Source organism: Juglans microcarpa x Juglans regia, chromosome 8D (assembly GCF_004785595.1).
Source record: "Juglans microcarpa x Juglans regia isolate MS1-56 chromosome 8D, Jm3101_v1.0, whole genome shotgun sequence".
In the NCBI taxonomy this organism is placed as follows: domain Eukaryota; kingdom Viridiplantae; phylum Streptophyta; class Magnoliopsida; order Fagales; family Juglandaceae; genus Juglans; species Juglans microcarpa x Juglans regia.
The window spans coordinates 10,417,543-10,433,765 of record NC_054608.1 but is presented as its reverse complement, the minus strand read 5'-3'; the positions used below and the strand labels follow the sequence as shown (position 1 = coordinate 10,433,765).

The 16,223-nt window shown below is 39.7% G+C and overlaps 1 protein-coding gene across 1 annotated transcript; it reads right to left on the bottom strand.

Moving 5' to 3' along the window:
* Nucleotides 1-7,936: 7,936 nt before the first annotated feature.
* LOC121243508 (cytochrome P450 CYP82D47-like) lies at nt 7,937-10,974 on the bottom strand. The gene is made up of 2 exons (XM_041141635.1): nt 9,895-10,974; nt 7,937-8,735 (listed from the first exon to the last, which is right to left on the bottom strand). Exons 1-2 carry the CDS (start codon nt 10,858-10,860, stop codon nt 8,097-8,099), a joined length of 1,605 nt encoding a protein of 534 aa, XP_040997569.1. The 5' UTR covers nt 10,861-10,974; the 3' UTR covers nt 7,937-8,096.
* Nucleotides 10,975-16,223: the final 5,249 nt, after the last annotated feature.

The following is a 16,223-nucleotide window of genomic DNA, read 5'->3' as shown; positions in this document are numbered from 1 at the left end:
AATGTTGTATGGAGTCTGGGAGTGGCGCCATTAATGCTTTGTGGCTCTCTGACTTTTTTTACCCAAAAGGGTTCTTCGTTAGGCTTTCCCATGCCTGTTGCCCAGGAACCACGGGTTTTCATATTTTCCTCCTTCTTGCTAGTGCAGATTTTAAAGGGTAGCCTGTCATCGGGGTGGTGTTAGGGCAGCAAGTCCCCTCTGCCCCGACTATCCACTTTCCCCTCTAGGGTGTTGATTCATGGACGGGTGATGCCCGTGGGCCGAATACCCTGCTAAGGGCCCATTGACTCGCTTTAGGGGAGGGCCGTAGGGCTTAGTTGGGCCCTCGGACTAGCCTTCCTAGTGGTTCTTCGTGGGTTCACTTCTAAGGCCTATGGAGGGGAAACCCCATTACAGTTTCCCTACCAATTCTTGTAGGAATTCTTTTTTGTCTTCCTTTTTATGTCGCATAATTTCCCGCCTTTGTCATCATTAAGGCCTCCTTCTTTAGAATGGGTTGTCACCCTCTCGACCCTCCTATTTGCCAGCTTTCGGGCTCTCAATCATGTCTGTGTGGCCTCTTTGTTATTTCATCGATGTTAGGCGACAGTTTCCCTCCTGGCTTTATTGGCATGTTTTTCAGATGGTTGGACTTCGCACTTGATTGCGCTATCCCAATCCCCTTAGCATTGATGGTTTCCACTCTCAACTTCGCCTAGTTCAACGCGTGTAGCGGGATTCGTGCATATCTTATTGGCTCCGTGGGGCGCTTGGGTTCTCACGATTTTGGGATTCCAACCATCAATGGGGTTTATTTAAACCCCCTGCATTTTTCCTTGGGAACCATTTTGCTTCCTCTTCCTTTCTCTGAACTCTTCACAACTCCTCCCCTTCTTCAAGTTTCCCTCTATGTGCACCCTGTTTTCATTCGCCCTATTTCCGCATGACTCCAAAGAACCATTCGTATCCTGTCTCTAAAAATCCTAAGCTTGCCAAGTCTCAAGGTTCTCCACATATCCTTGGGTGCCTAAATCCTCCCGAGGTCTGTACCGAGTCACAGAGGTTTAACAAGTTCTCCTGGTGTTCGGTAGTGACTCCTGGTGAGTTGGAGTTGCTGAGCTCGACTTATAAAGTGTCGGTATCGGGGACTCCGAGGGATATGCGTTGAAGGTGGCTGTGTACCCCACATGTTTTCCAGTGGCCTTAGGTTGCCCTGCTGCTGTCTAGTTCGCGATGTGATGGACTACTTGCACCTATCACTTGCCCAACTCCACCCAAACTTGTGGAGGATCTTGATATCATGCTACATCATCTGGTAGCGAGCACTAGAGGAGGAGGGTTCCTAGTTCCCTAACCTCACCGCACACAAGTTTCTCTTGACCCACAACCTTCTGAAGCAGACTGGCAATACTTGCAATTTTAGATTTATTCAAGAGTTGGCTCGTTTGGAGCCTTAGTACAATAAAGTGAAGGGGTGGAAGCCACACTTTTTCTTCTTATTTGGTAGAGGATGGGAGTTCCCAGTCGGGCAAGCCAACTGCCATGACTACCCCGTTCGCGCCATCTAGGGAGTCGTGGCAACGAAAATAGTTCTAGGCCTTCGACGACTCTGGAGGAAGTGAGCCGAATTGAGTTTGTTCGTGCTTGGGTGAAGGAACATCTAGAAGACGTTTTTTTGCAGAAGCCCTGTTGGATGAGGGCAGTCTAAGGCAATATTTGCCTCTCTTGGCCAACATGCGCTTTGCTGATCGAATAGTACCAATATAGGCAAACGTGCCCCCGGTCTATAGGCATTCCCATAGTCTACCGGTAGAGGGAAAGGGGACCGAGGAGGGAGTCCCTCGCTGCAGTTGACTCTGACGTGATGCCCACACCTCCTTCAGGTCAATCCCTAGTTGTGGTGCTCAGCCAATGGCCAAAATCGAGGTCGCCGAAGAAAGTGGTGGTGACCGTGCCATCTTCACACGCCACACCTTCTCCTTCTCCTTCTCCTTCATGTGGGGCGGGTGACCCTAATCCTTCCTAACCAATTCAGGCTAATCCGTCAACAGCTACCCTTACGCAATGCGGGGAGGTTTTCCCTGCCATCCTGAAGGCTTCTTCCCCTACCCTGTTGAGCAACACGGGGGTCGTGGAGCTTTCACCTAGGGAAGAGTTGCTCTCCATGCAATTTTATGGGGTCCTTTTGGACCTCCCTATTCGGGAATATCAGTTTGTGCCTCCATCTCTTGACATTGATCTCGAGAGGATTCCCTCACCTTTGTATGAAGAGCGCCTCGTCAGGGGTGAAGATCTCCTTGATCGAGTTTCAATTCCGAATTCTCCCATCGCTTATTCTCCTAAGGTCAAGGTTGTCCAGATTGAACCTAGCTTGGACGGCAAGGGGGCGATGACATGGTGTCCAGGAGGGAGATAACAAGGACCGTGTCGTGGGCTGAAGGGGTTCTGGCGGACACGCTCGAGGTTGAGGTTGCGGCAGGGTTAGTGTAACACCCAGATCCAACCAAACTCAAATTTTGATTATTTATTTATTTTGTTCATTTTATTTTGTTTTATTTTCTTCACACGATAATTTTTTTATTATTTTTATTCTTTTTTCCCCGCATGTTTTTTTTTCTTTCTTTATGTCTATATTTCTTTTTCACCGTAGTGTTCCTTTCGTCCACGACTTGCACATACTCACGACTCTATTCTTCAGCTTTCACTCCCATACACGTCTCCCTCATTTCCCTAGGGTTTTTCCATCGCCAATATATATTTATACGTACCTGCATGTTAGTTTACCAAGCCTATAGCTACTGCTAAAACTCCCACAGCAATCTCCACCCACGCACGCACAGAAGCAGCTCCATCCACAAAGCATCATCCACCACAAGCTGCCACCCTCCATAACCTCCATGCAGTACCGTCGCTGTCTCTACAGCTCCACACCCACGGTGTTAGACCTCGTTTGTAGCCTAGTTACACGACCTCACAATCACAAAAGCCCACGCCCGTATGTGCTCAACCGAACGGAAACCACCCTCGTGCGAGTTTTCCCCTGCACGACGGAAGCCTCTAGCCTTGGCCTAGCCCCTTGTGAAACCATAAGCCACCGTGCCCAGCCACACGAAGCCGCCGCCCAACGCCTCCCGTAGCCTCCGTTGCAAACCACGAAATTCCCCCGTTTTTACTCCCTGTAACAGAGTAGTTGCACCACGGCCAACCCCCTATCCTCCACGCCATCGCCTCCCTAAAAGCCTAGCCTCCACGTTCTCAACCCCCTGATCAACCCTTGCATGATCTTCATCACCGCAAGACTCCACCAGAAACAACCTGGTCCAGCAACCGCAAACACATAGCGCTGCCCTCGCTCTCTCTCTCTCTCTCTCCGTTATCTCTCTCACCGTGTTGTTCTCTCTCTCTCTCTCTCTCTCTCTCTCTCTCTCTCAGTGCTCCGCCGAGTTCACCACCTTCCACCACACCCATCGCCGCACACCTTCCCTCAAGGAAAGTCCGCCGTTACACTCCAAGCACAACGACGCTGCCAAGTGTAAGTGGTTAGTTTCCATAAACTTCCGTAGCTTTAGCAAATATCTTGAGATACAATTACAGTTTTACCTTTTAGCCATTTATTTCATGAGCAAGTGTTTTTTGTTAGGACCTGTCTTTCCGCGAGGCTACGTCATTTTTCAAAGAATAAATTTGCATTATTACCTTTGAATTACAAGTTTCATTATTGTGTTTTAAACCTTTAATAAGTATTTGTAAACTTTAAAATTTTCCATGTTTACTGAAATGATTTTGATAAGTTGGTTTTTGTAAGAGACTGATATTTTAATGGAATATTTATCTTGTAAATACTGATGAATTTTTTTGAAGTGATCGGTAAGTGCAAAATCTTATTTTGAATCCTTTTAAAAGAATATTTTTTGATTTAAACAAAACTATGATTATCTACTTATAATGACTTCGATATAGTTATGTTATTTTAGTTTTATAAATTTTACTAAGATCTCATTCGTAAATAAGTTAGAATTTAATGTTTTAGTCGGAGTTATTATGTTGGATATTGATGAGTTTAGAAAGCGATGTTAGTATTTTAGGAATAATGAGAATTTTAGGTTTTGAGATTTTAAAAATAGGTTCTTTTAGCATTTTAAGTTTAAATATCGAAATACGTGGTTGATTGAAAATTTATGTAAATTACGTGACTTTTATAGGTGACAATTAATAATTGTTCGGCATTTTGGGAAAATTTTGAAAAAAGCTAAGAAGTCCAGGTAAGCGGGGTTCATATGCTAGACTTTGCATTTAAAATAAAATGAGCTGGGGTTATTTTTTTGGAAAATATACATTTTTGTTTATGAAAAGAAATTTGAACTACCTCAGTTATTTGTTCTGCATCACTAATGAGATTCTTTTTAAGAAGAAATTACTTTCTGCCATGACTGGTGTAGACATGAGCTTATTTTTGACTTTCTGTTTCTGAACTTTGAAAAGAGAGTGAATATGAAATTTGTGCATAAATATTGTAAATATGCTTTGGATCTGTTTTGATTACGAAGATAATATGATTTTGTTTAGTACTCTGTTTGGATAAGATGTGATCTCTAAAAACATTTGGCATGACTCTTTGATTCTGAATTTGATTCTGTTTCCGTTCTGTTTAGCACGGCCCTGCCACGGGTTATAATAGTGGATACGGCCCAACCATGGGTAATAATAGTGGATACGGCCTAACCACAGGTTACAATAGTGGATACGGCCCAACCACGAGTTACAATAGTGGATACGGCCCAACCACGGGTTATAATAGTAGATACGGTCCTGCCACGGGTTATAGTAGTGGTTTCTGTTTTGAGTGCACACCTTGGTGACAGAGTGATTTATGTTCTGCTTGGTTATCCGCAGATTGCACAACCCTACCACGGGGGTTATACATGGCTTATGTTCTAATATGATGTTCTGATTATGATGATCATTTATACTATGCCAAAATGAGATTTTTGAATGAAATTATTTCTAGATCTTCGCTCTAATATTTTGTTAACATGTTTTGCTTCCGCACTCTGAAAATGAAAATGTTTTGTTCTGCATTCTGATTTCTGTAAATGCTCATGTTTACACACTAGTATATGTCCTCTGCTTACTGAGTTGTTGATAACTCACCCCTTATCTCCATATATTTTTCAGATAATTTTGATGGTTCAGCTGCAGAACAAAAGTAGGAAGTTTTAGCAAGTCGTGATGATCGAAGTGGAATAAGTACCTGAGGGTACAAGTGCTTATTTGAGAGTCGTAGTTAGTAAACTGATTTTATTTTTTGGGTATTTTGATTTGATGAGTTAAGGATAATTTCGAGTTTTGGAGAATTTTTAAGTTATATTATTGAGATTCTCTTTATTGTCCCCATGGAGGAACTTAGATATTTGGATTGATTAAATGAATTAGCATTGTTTCAGATTTTTTGGATATTTAGTTGTGTTATTTAAGTTGATTTTAGATATTAAGAGTTAACTCTCCGAACCTCCGGAATCGGGGCGTTATAGTTAGTGAAGGTCAGAGAAGCTTCGGTTGCTGAAGTTAACTTCGGGGCTCCGCTGCCCTTCACTTACGCCACCCTAGCCCTAGTTTCGGGTGAAGTTAGGGCTGAGGTTGAAGTTGGCGAGGGTGGTTAGGTGTTTGCCACACCGGCGGACAATAGTGCCTATCTGCCCTTCATTGACAGCATCCTGGCCTTGGCATTGACGGGCGCTGGTGCCGAGATGGGGACAATAGCGGTGGGGGAGACCGTAGGAGCCCTCCCTGGGTTTACCACAATGTGCCAACTGGTGAGTTCCCTATAGCCTCCGCGGGCGTAAGGGGGCTGGAGAGGCTCTTGATCATGTCGTTAGGGGACGACGTGGTGCCTGAGGCCCCTTCTGAAGAGAGGTGGAACACTCCTCCGAGGCTGGCGTTAGGCGGGGACCATCCTTCCGAGTCCAAGATATGGCTAGGAGGCTCAGGGAGTTCTTCTCCAAGGTCCGCTACCGACTTGTCATATCCCCTTTAAGCTTTCTTTGTGACTTTTCCCCTCGTTGCTAAATCGAAATTTCTATGACAGGGTGTATGGCAGTTGGCGGTGTTCATTGTGGACGATTGAAAGGCCTTAGAAGGCGAGAACTGAGCACTCTAATCTTTAGCTCGATTGACCTTGCGCTATGCTAAGGAGGAGAGGCAGCGGATGAAGGAGTTGGAGGAGACCCTTGTCAAGGTGCAGTTCAGTCGGCAACAGAGGTAGAGGAGGACACTCTGGCTTCGTCGGCACAGGGCCCAACTCAAATCTGACTTGGCGAGATCCTGAGAGGAGGCCGGCTCACACCGCCTTGAAATGGTGGTATCCGGGGAGGCGAGGCTAAACCTTCAGGAGTTGCTCGACCACAAGTAGGAGGATCTGGAGCGGCTACGAGCCTGACAACTTGAAGTTGCTCAACCAGCACGACTCCGACTCCCAGTCATATAAATGGCTGGAAGGGTGGTTCGACTCCAAGTCTCTACAAGGAAATAGGGATTCCTTCAGGGCCAAAGATAAGAGAATTAAGGCCCTGGAGTTTCAGAAAACCGAGGCCAATCGTGTGATAGCCACCCATGAGGCCAACATCTTGGACTTGCACTCTCACCTCGACATTGATGGGACCACCCTTCCTCGACATTGTTGAGACCATGGGGAGTTGTCGCATGTCCGCTTGGTCCGCGATGATGCCTGGAACAATGGCTACTTGGAAGGTTTAGAAAGAATGAGGTATCATGTGCTCTTGAATCCCCAAAGTGATTTGAGGCCAGTGAAAGTGCAAGAGCTCCCCCTGGATCTGGTGGTTTTGAAGCGTGGCACTTTGATAGGGAAAAAGCTCATCCCAAGTGCACTCTCGGATAAACCCCGCCCTTGACGACCCAGCCAGCTAAACATTTTCTTCCAGCGACGGCGTGCCCTTCTTTTTCATCCTCTCCTTGTACTTCCCTTCAAGGTTACGTAGCTCATCCTACATGTTTTTTCTTTCTTCTTGTTCATTGTCTCCTTCTCCTACGTTCCTAGGTCCCACGTGCTTGGTTCTGCTTCATTTTTTGGCTCGTTGGTGGCCATTTTAAGTGTCTTGTTTTCCTTCCGAAGGGTCTCCACCTCGGTAGTCAGTGTTCCCACCAGTTATTCCATTACTGCGAGCCTCGCTTCCATGTTTCTTGATGTTGTTTCTTCATGTCCCGAGAATGGGTTGTCGCAAGCGTATGAAGGACACATGCAGTCTAAAGAGATCCCATAGACGGTGCCACTGTTAACGTCATATTTTGCACGCCTTTAGGCCAGGTGCGAGAAACTCGGATTTTCGGGTTGTCATCTACACAGTTTAAGCAAATACGGAGAATGTGGGTCTTGGTGGTGGCAGGGGAGTCTCCGATGCTAAAGTCTATATATCTCCTTAATAGTTTGTGCATAAGTTTAAAGGAATTAAAGAGAGTTTTTCATACCTGGAGATCAGTTTTTATTCTAGATTTTTCGAATGGAACACCCCGTCCTTGACTTTGAGGATCCCATGCCCTTTCCATTGTATGTTTTTCAGTAGCTTTTAATGAGGTGTGGCTTCTAGAGCGGCGTTATTAATGCAGTGTGGTGTTCGGGGAGTGGTGCCATTAATGCGGCATTACGCCTAGAGGGTAGCCTATAATCAGGGTGGTGTCAGGGCAGCGAACCCCCTCTGCCTGACCGTCCACTTTCCCCTCTAGGGAGTTGAATAGTGGGTGGGTTATGCCCGTGGGCCGAAAACCCTCCTAAGAGCCCATTGACTCCCTTTAGCATAAGGTCGTAGGTCTCGATTGGACCCTTGGACTAGTCTCCCTAGTGGTTCTTCGTGGGTTTGCTTCTGGGGCTATGGGGAGGAAAACCCCACTTACAAGGTGTATGGCTTTTCATACCCGTTTCCAATATTGTTCAATCATGTAGGCATATTGTAATTATTGCCAATCTATTACAATAATTACGTACCGACTTTTACCTGCATGGTGCAAAGCGGCACTTAATTTATTGGAAAACTAAATTAAGCAAAGTTGTGGAAATCTTGATCAAACCACAATTCTGAGACCCACACTGCAAGCATGCATGAATTCTATTTGATGGTCTTCAATGCATAAAGCTTGGAAGGTAGGCGAGGCTTGATGAGAACCTCGAGTGGAGTGGCTTTCATGTTTGTCAGTCCAAAGCTCTCTGTCATATCAACCTGTGCATTCAAGGGAGTTGAGATCTCAAACATTTGAAAAATTCTAGCTAGTGTCAAGTGCACCACTTGAAGGGCGAAAGTTGCTCCGGGGCACACTCTTCGACCACTTCCGAATGGGATCAACTCAAATTTTTTACCCCTGACATCAAAATCCTTGTGGGTTGATAAAAATCTTTCCGGCTTGAACTCCAAAGGGTCTGACCATATCTGTGAATCCGTTTGAATTTTCCAAATGTTGGTAATGAGTCGGGTGCCTTTCGGGACATGGTATCCGCCTATGATGCAGTCCTCATTGAATTCTCTCGGCGCTCCTAATGGAGCTGCTGGATATAAACGTAATGTCTCTTTGACGATGGCTTGGAGATAGACCAATTTACTGATATCTGAGTCCTCAACAACTCTTTCCTTTCCCACTAGGATGTCAAGCTCATCTTGGGCCTTTTTCAGCACATGCCGGTTGTTTAGCAAGAGCGATATTGCCCAAGTTAGGGTAACTGTGTTGGTGTCACTGCCCCCAGCGATCAGATTCTGCAAGGTGCAATTTTGTTGAAAATTCATAACTCATTACCTTGAAGGTGGAATTGCAACAACACAATCATTCTTCTTAAAACCAATCATAGCTGAACAAATGATCTTTGTTGTTTTAGTTCTGAAACCCATGTTTTATTTTTCTATTTTATTATAATAAATTCTTGCGCACACAAAACAGAAATCAAGAGATTGTTATATACATGATCAGGTTCTGCAGGAACCCATGCAAGTTCAAACCTTGTGAAGCAAAAATTGAGGAAAATAAAATACAGCAATTATTTTTCTGCAAACTTAAGTGATATATTTTTTCCCTTACATTCAAGCCCAATAAACCTTAATTTACATTATCTTGATTTGGTCTTCATAATATTCAAGATATTTATCTTGCCATATCTCAATATAATTTAGCTATAAATATGGATTTATGCGTTGTAACAATCGAAAAGGAAAAAATATAGGTTTCAAGTTCTCTCTCCCTCATTCTTTTTCTCCATCTCAATCCTTTTCTGTTTTATTATATTCTCTATCAATCGGATAATGGGCTGTGGGATTTTCAGTTCTAGAAGTGAATTGTTAGTCTCAGTCATCAAAACGTTTGAAAACTATAGTTGAGAAATTGAGTTTTTGTATCGCTCCGATTCTGGAAGTCCGAAGAGTTAATTAGCTCCTAATACTGAATATCCTCTCCCATAGCTCAATTATATATAATTCATAAAGTCTGCAAATCTCAAACCTGACTCTATTGCCAAGTGTGAAAAAAAGAATAGATCCCCACAAATACGGGCTGCATAATACATATATATATATATATATATATATCTACATAATACACACACATATATATATATAAACATGGGTTCTAGAGTTTTAATGGCAAACGGACTCTAGAGTCCGTTTGAAATAGATAACAAATATTTTTTAAAAAAATAAATTATAGGTTGGATCGTGAAAATAATTTGGGCCCGTAATCTATAAAAAAAATTAGTACTCAAAAATTCAATTGGATTTTTAATAGGTGTAACCCAAAATATTTACAAAGCAGGTATGGTGCTTGCCCGGATGTTAGGTTATAGTTGTGATATTAAAGTTGATATTAAGTAACAGTTAACTTTCTTGTCCCTCCAGAACCGGGCGTGAGAGAAAAGCGAATGCCTACCGAACATGTGGCTTTGATGATTGTATCCGCATCATTGCCTGCAAGCTGGTCGGCACCATTGAGGATAGAAAGCAATACGTCCATGAAATCTTGCTCCCCTTTACCCTCACCTAAAGCCCTCTTACGCTTATGATCTTCCAGCCATTCCCCAATGATACTGTCCAATTCTTTGGCAATTCTCTTCATGGCCTTCTCGTGTCCACCCAAATCCAACCACGCAAGGCAAGGAATGGCATCCGACACCGCGAACAACCCGAGCAAACGAAAAAACTCCCTCCATGCTTTTTGCCACCTACGCACCTTTTCTTTGTTATGATCCCCTGTACTAGTAGAAAAGTCGTACCGCTTTCCAGCAACCATCCTAACAATCAAGTTAAGATTCATGTCCCCAATCCACTGCTTCAGTTCCACCATAATCTGGCCTGAGTTGTCCCTGTGCTTGGTCCAAAGTTTGTATAGCTGTTCTAAGGAGGTCTCAACTTCGGAGACTCGAACGTGAGAAAGAAGTTCAAGCCGACGATTTGAGAGTAACTCTACGGTGACTATTTTACGCAATTCACGCCAATAGGAACCATAGTCTGCGAGGCCGAACATAGCATAGTTATAGCCCATGTGCTTTGAAGCAACAAGTTTGGGTCGAGAGGAAACGGCGACATCGTTGGTTGTGAAGCACTCCTTAGCCACCTCCCAATTGCTCAACACCAAGGCTGGGTGCAACCCTATCTGGATAGTCAAAGCCGGACCGTATTTGTCTGCCATGACTCCCAAAGTTTTGTGGGGAAGTTCGCTTCCTCCCAATAGAGGCAGATGACCCACTATAGGCCATGCACCCGTTGGACTTGGTGGGGTTTTGAGCAAGCCATGATCTTTAGACCTCCTTAAAAGATGGAAGAACAACAGAGCTATGGCAAGTGCTCCAACTACGACAGAATTTAGGCAAGGGGAGAGAAGGGAAAGAAAATCCATTCTTGCGGACAATATTTTGCAAGAGGCGGCTTGGAGGATATTTTTGATGAACTTATAATGCTTTTATTACCATATGTTCGTACTGTTCATGAGTTTTTTGGGGGTGATATAATGGAAAATCTAATTATCATAATTTAATATACACAAGTAGCCTTCTTATCTTCTTTAACAATCATGGATCTCAGAACATGAAGCTGACGCTAACAAGTGATCTACCGATCGAGTGGCCATAGATCACTGAAATAATTGTAGGATAGCGACGTACTTTTTATTCTTCTCATTTATAAGGACTCAAAAGGGTACAAACATATAGAAAAATCAATTAATAAGTCGTCCGGCTTCATTCATACAAACTTTATCCTTCATAAACCTATAATTGACCCTTTCAAACCATTCATTTTCTTTAGAATTTGAAACATGTATAAGGGCCGGCATTTTACGTATTACCCTTTTGAAAAATATCGTCCATAATGTTAACTTACTCTTGAGTTATTCTATTCTCAAGTTGTGTGTAGAACATACCATGTACGCATCGATTAAATAATAAAATTTAATTTGTAAGATTCATATTTTAAAATTTATCTTTCAAATCAATTAATTATGACATGTAAATATTTTATTATATGTGCTCTATACCAGTTTACGAATAGCTTTTTCCATTCTTAAAAATGATGATAGTTAACTCTATTGTGCAATCTTATTTTTCTCATTTTACTTAATTTAGCTGCTAATATGCATGTTAAATTTGTCTCTTTGTGTCGCAATCTTTTCAACGAAGCTATTAGAGACGGGATTAATTAATCAACATGGAACTAGAGGTTTGATGCTCTTTTGTTGAATGCAAATACAAGGGTTTGAGCTGTATGTTTGGGAAGTAAGAAAATATGAGAATTCTCTAAATAATAATGAAATAGTTTGTGAATAGCGGTGAAATGATTTGAATTAAGATGTTCTATTGAGTTTTGTAAAATGAGAGAGAAAATGTTGAATAAAAATATTATTTTTTATTTTGTAATTTTAGAAATTTGAATTGTTTTTTGTTTGGAAGTTTGAGAAATTTTTTATAATTAGGTAATAATTAAATGGAAAAATTAAATATTTGAAATTATAAATAGCATTTTTGTTTGAATGATGTTTGGGGAATGAATAGTAGTGATCAGATTTTGACAGTAGATGAGATATTTTCTATTCCAAATAAGCACTAATTGATATTTGTAAATGAAATTATGAAAAGTTTGAATTTTATGGTTCGTCCTTGTGTCCAAACGTCCACTTATTCTTAAAAATGAGGATAGTTATCCGGCCCTTTTGGGCAATCTTATTTTTCTCATTTTACATGATTTATCTGCCCATATGCGTATTAAATTTGTCTCGTTGTGTGGCAATCTCTTTAGTGAAGCTAACAGGGACGGAACTATTCAACATGGAACTAGAGCCTTGATGCTCCTTTGTTGAATGCAAATGCAGGGGTTTGAGCTATAACAAGTTTGTTAGGAAAATAAGATGACATGAGAATTTTGTAAATAATAGTTAAATGGTCTGTGAATAGTAGTGAAATTATTTGAGTTAAGATGTTTTATTGAGTTTTAAGAAATGAGAGAGAAGAAGTTGAATAAAAATATTATAAAATTAAAATATTGTTAGAATATGATTTTTTTAATATTACTTTTGTTTTGAAATATGAAGATTTTGTATTATTTTTTGTGTTTTATTTGGGAGTTTGGTAAAATTTTAATGAATAGGTAATTATTAAATAAAAAAGTTAAAAATTTGAGATTGAAAAATATTTGTGTTGGGAGTGAATAGTAATGAAATTTTGAAATTAAATGAGATGATTTTTGTTTCAGGCTTGTTTGGGAACACAAATGATATCCTCTCATCTCAAAATTTCACAACTACTCACTTCCTTAAACATAAAAAACACCAATACATTTCAATTTTGAATTTTCAACTTTTTCATCTAATCATTACCTAACATTTACAATAATTCCCCAAACTTCAAAATAAAACCGAAATAATAATAATAATAATACAAAATTTTAAATTTTTCAAGACAAGAATAATATTAAAAAATTATATTCTAATAATATTTTAACTTTATAATATTTTTATTCAGATTTTTTTTTCTCATTTTCCAAAACTCAATAGAACATCTTCACTCAAATCACTTTGTTATTATTCACAAGCCATTTGACTTTTATTTATAGAATTTTCATCTCATTACACTTCCCAAACAAACCGGAAACAAAGATGAAACATGAAATTCTTTAAATTTCTCATAATTTCATTCCCAAACCTCACAAGATGTTTGAAAATTATATTATGAGCTATTTAGAGAATTTCATGTTTCATCTTTGTGTCTAAACGCCCATAACTATAGTTATCCATTTTGTGCTATCTTATTTTTCTCATTTTACATGATTTATCTCCTCATATATATGCATGTTGAATTTGTCTCTTTGTGTGGAAATCTTTCCAATGAAGCTAATAGAGACGGGATTAATCAACATGGAACTAAAGCTTTGGTGCTCCTTTGTTGAAAACAAATGCAAAGGTTTGAGCTGTAATATTATAAACAATTCATCTCATCTCATCTCTTTTAGATAATGAGTTAATCTCATTTCATCTAATCTCATCTAATCATTACAACTTTTCTAAACTTTTAAACAAAATATAATAAACAATTCAACTTTTTCAAATCTCAAAACAAAAATAATACTAAAAAATTATTTTCTAACAAAATTTTATTTAACTTTCATCTCATCTCAAGTCAACTCAACTCAATATCCAAACACCCCTTAGTACGTGTTTGAGAAGTGAGATGAAATAGGAATTCTATGAATAATAGTGGAATGATTTTTGAATAAAAATAATAATAATGAAGTTGTTTGTGAGTAGTAATGAAATTGTTTGAATTAAAATGATTTATTTGGTTTTGAGAATCAAGAGAGAAGAATAAATTAAAATATTATAAAATTAAAATATTGTTATAGTATAAGTTTTTAATATTATCAATATTTTGAAATTTGAAAAAGTTATATTGTCGTGAACCCTATTGTGCTTGAAGATGAAGATGCTCATGAGCTTGGAGTTTACAAACAAACCGAGCCTTGGGTCTCATCGATTTTTCTGTTGGGTTTTGTATGGGCTCAACAAATGGGTTGGCCAAGTCGAGTAATAAATTTTAATGGGCTGGGTTTGAGACCAAAGCAAGCCCAAGTCATCCAATAAATATTTGTAGACTTTAAAATAGTTCTTGTGCCTATCACCAATTAAATAGGGTCTACTTGGCCCATAAAAACTAAAAGGGTTTGAATCTAATTATTGGGCCCCATAACATTCTATAATCCACCACAACAAATCTTGGGCTCGTGACCTTTTCAAAATTATCTAATAAACCGAAATTGGGCTTCTAAGCATTTTGGCCCATAAATACCATCCCAAAATCATGAACTAAACCTTAACGGGCCTGAAAATATATTTTGGGCCTATGAGCCTAACTAAAATATCTTGATAAACTCAATCAAAAATGATTTGTGAACTTATCCAATATGACCTATTAAACTTAATTTAGGCTCAACAAAATTACCCATATTCCAACCTTAATTAGAAATATTGAACCGGGTCGTAACAAGAACACCATGATCCAATATTATAAGAAATGAGATATGGATAATTTTATTATGACTAAATTAGATTTAATGGGTCTTATTTGACAAGCCTATGAGCTATTTATTTTTTACGTTGGTTAGGAGATTTTAATTAGGCCCATAGACAAAAAGATTATTTTAAGGCCATTAAGGTTTAGTAGATGGTTTTGAATATGCTCCGGGTCCAAGATTTATTACGATGGGTTAAGGATTTTATTGGGCTCAAGAATTAGATTAAAGCACATTTAATATTTATGAACCAAGTAGCCAATTTAATCGGTATTTGGCTAACAAATTTATTTAAAAGTCCAAAAGAATTTACTGGACAAGCTGGGCTCATTTTTGAATTAAACATCAAATCGTTAAGTTTGTTGAATAACTAAGCTAAGCTAAGACCCAAAACCCACAAAATAGGCACAACCCGTGTGCAATGTGCATGACTCTTGACCTGTGAAACCATAGATTTAGATCCGCATGTATATAGGCCATTCTCATGCACGTAGGACATCATCTCAACCTAAAACAAGGGCTGCCACACATTGCCAAGGTGTCCCTCTCCAAGCTGCTACCCGAGATGGCACAAAACCAATTTTAAACCATTCCTCCCTCAAGCCACGACCAAGGCAGCCATCTGAGCCACATCGATGAGCAATTTTTGTACTATGTTCCTCTACTACATAAAATGTGTATATGAAGTCTGAAATATTTGATCTGATTATATAATATTTATTTGAATATGATATAGTAGTGGCCTCCCCCTACCACGGGTAATAGTAGTGGCCTCCGACTTTATCATGAGTTATAGTAGTGGCGTATGGCCCTGCCACAAACTATAATTGTTGCCTTTGTTCTGAGTAGATCATGTTGGTGACATAGTGATTTATGTTTAGCTAGGCTATCCACAGAATGCATAACCCTGCCACAGGGGTAAATATGATCTCTGCTTTGAGTGTATCACTTTGGTGACAAAATAGTGATTTATGTTCTGTTTGGCTAACTGCAAATATGCACAATCCTACCAAGGGCTAAATAGGACCTGTATTTCTACTTTTGTTTCTATCTTTTATGTTGTTTCAGTTATGCTTATGCCTAAGGTCTTTAGCGTGTATTATTATTGTGATGAAATGCTTTTGAAAATACCACTACTACATTTTTTAGATTTTTTTTTTTTTTTTTTTTTTGCATTCTATAAATGACTCATGTTTACACATTAGTATAGGTTCATTGCCTACTGAGTCAGTGGGCTCACCCCTTTATCCACCATTTTCTTTACAGTTGAGTTTGATGGCACATGACAAGATTATAAGAGAAACATGAGATAAATGCCATGCGGCATAAGTGGATTTGTCTAAGTTAATTATGCTTGTGTTTAGTTTACTTTAATTGGAAGATTTTTTTAGACATGATTTTGGAATACTTCTTGTATTATTAAAGTTTTATTACTGTGGATTTCAGGTTAAAAAGTTCAAGCTTAGGTTAAAGGCATGACAAGCAAGTCTCATATTCAACATGTGATTTAGTATTCTTTTGAGTTCACCACACATTTTTTGGAGGCTTCCTATGCATTTAACGAATCCCTACACTCATTTTCATCATCAATCTGTACATCAGTTTGCATCCACACCCCCATGTGCCGCTTTAAGTTTTCTGCTTGCTACCCACTTGTTCCACATGCCACAGAGACTCCTTATGTCCAATCATCAGTCAGATCCC

Excerpts from the sequence above, each read along its gene's own strand:
- LOC121243508 (XM_041141635.1), bottom strand. The coding sequence starts at position 10,860 with ATGGATTTTCTTTCCCTTCTCTCCCCTTGCCTAAATTCTGTCGTAGTT. Across the intron at positions 8,736-9,894 it reads TCATCAAAGCCACATGTTCG|AATCTGATCGCTGGGGGCAG; the intron begins GTAGGCATTCGC and ends TGCACCTTGCAG.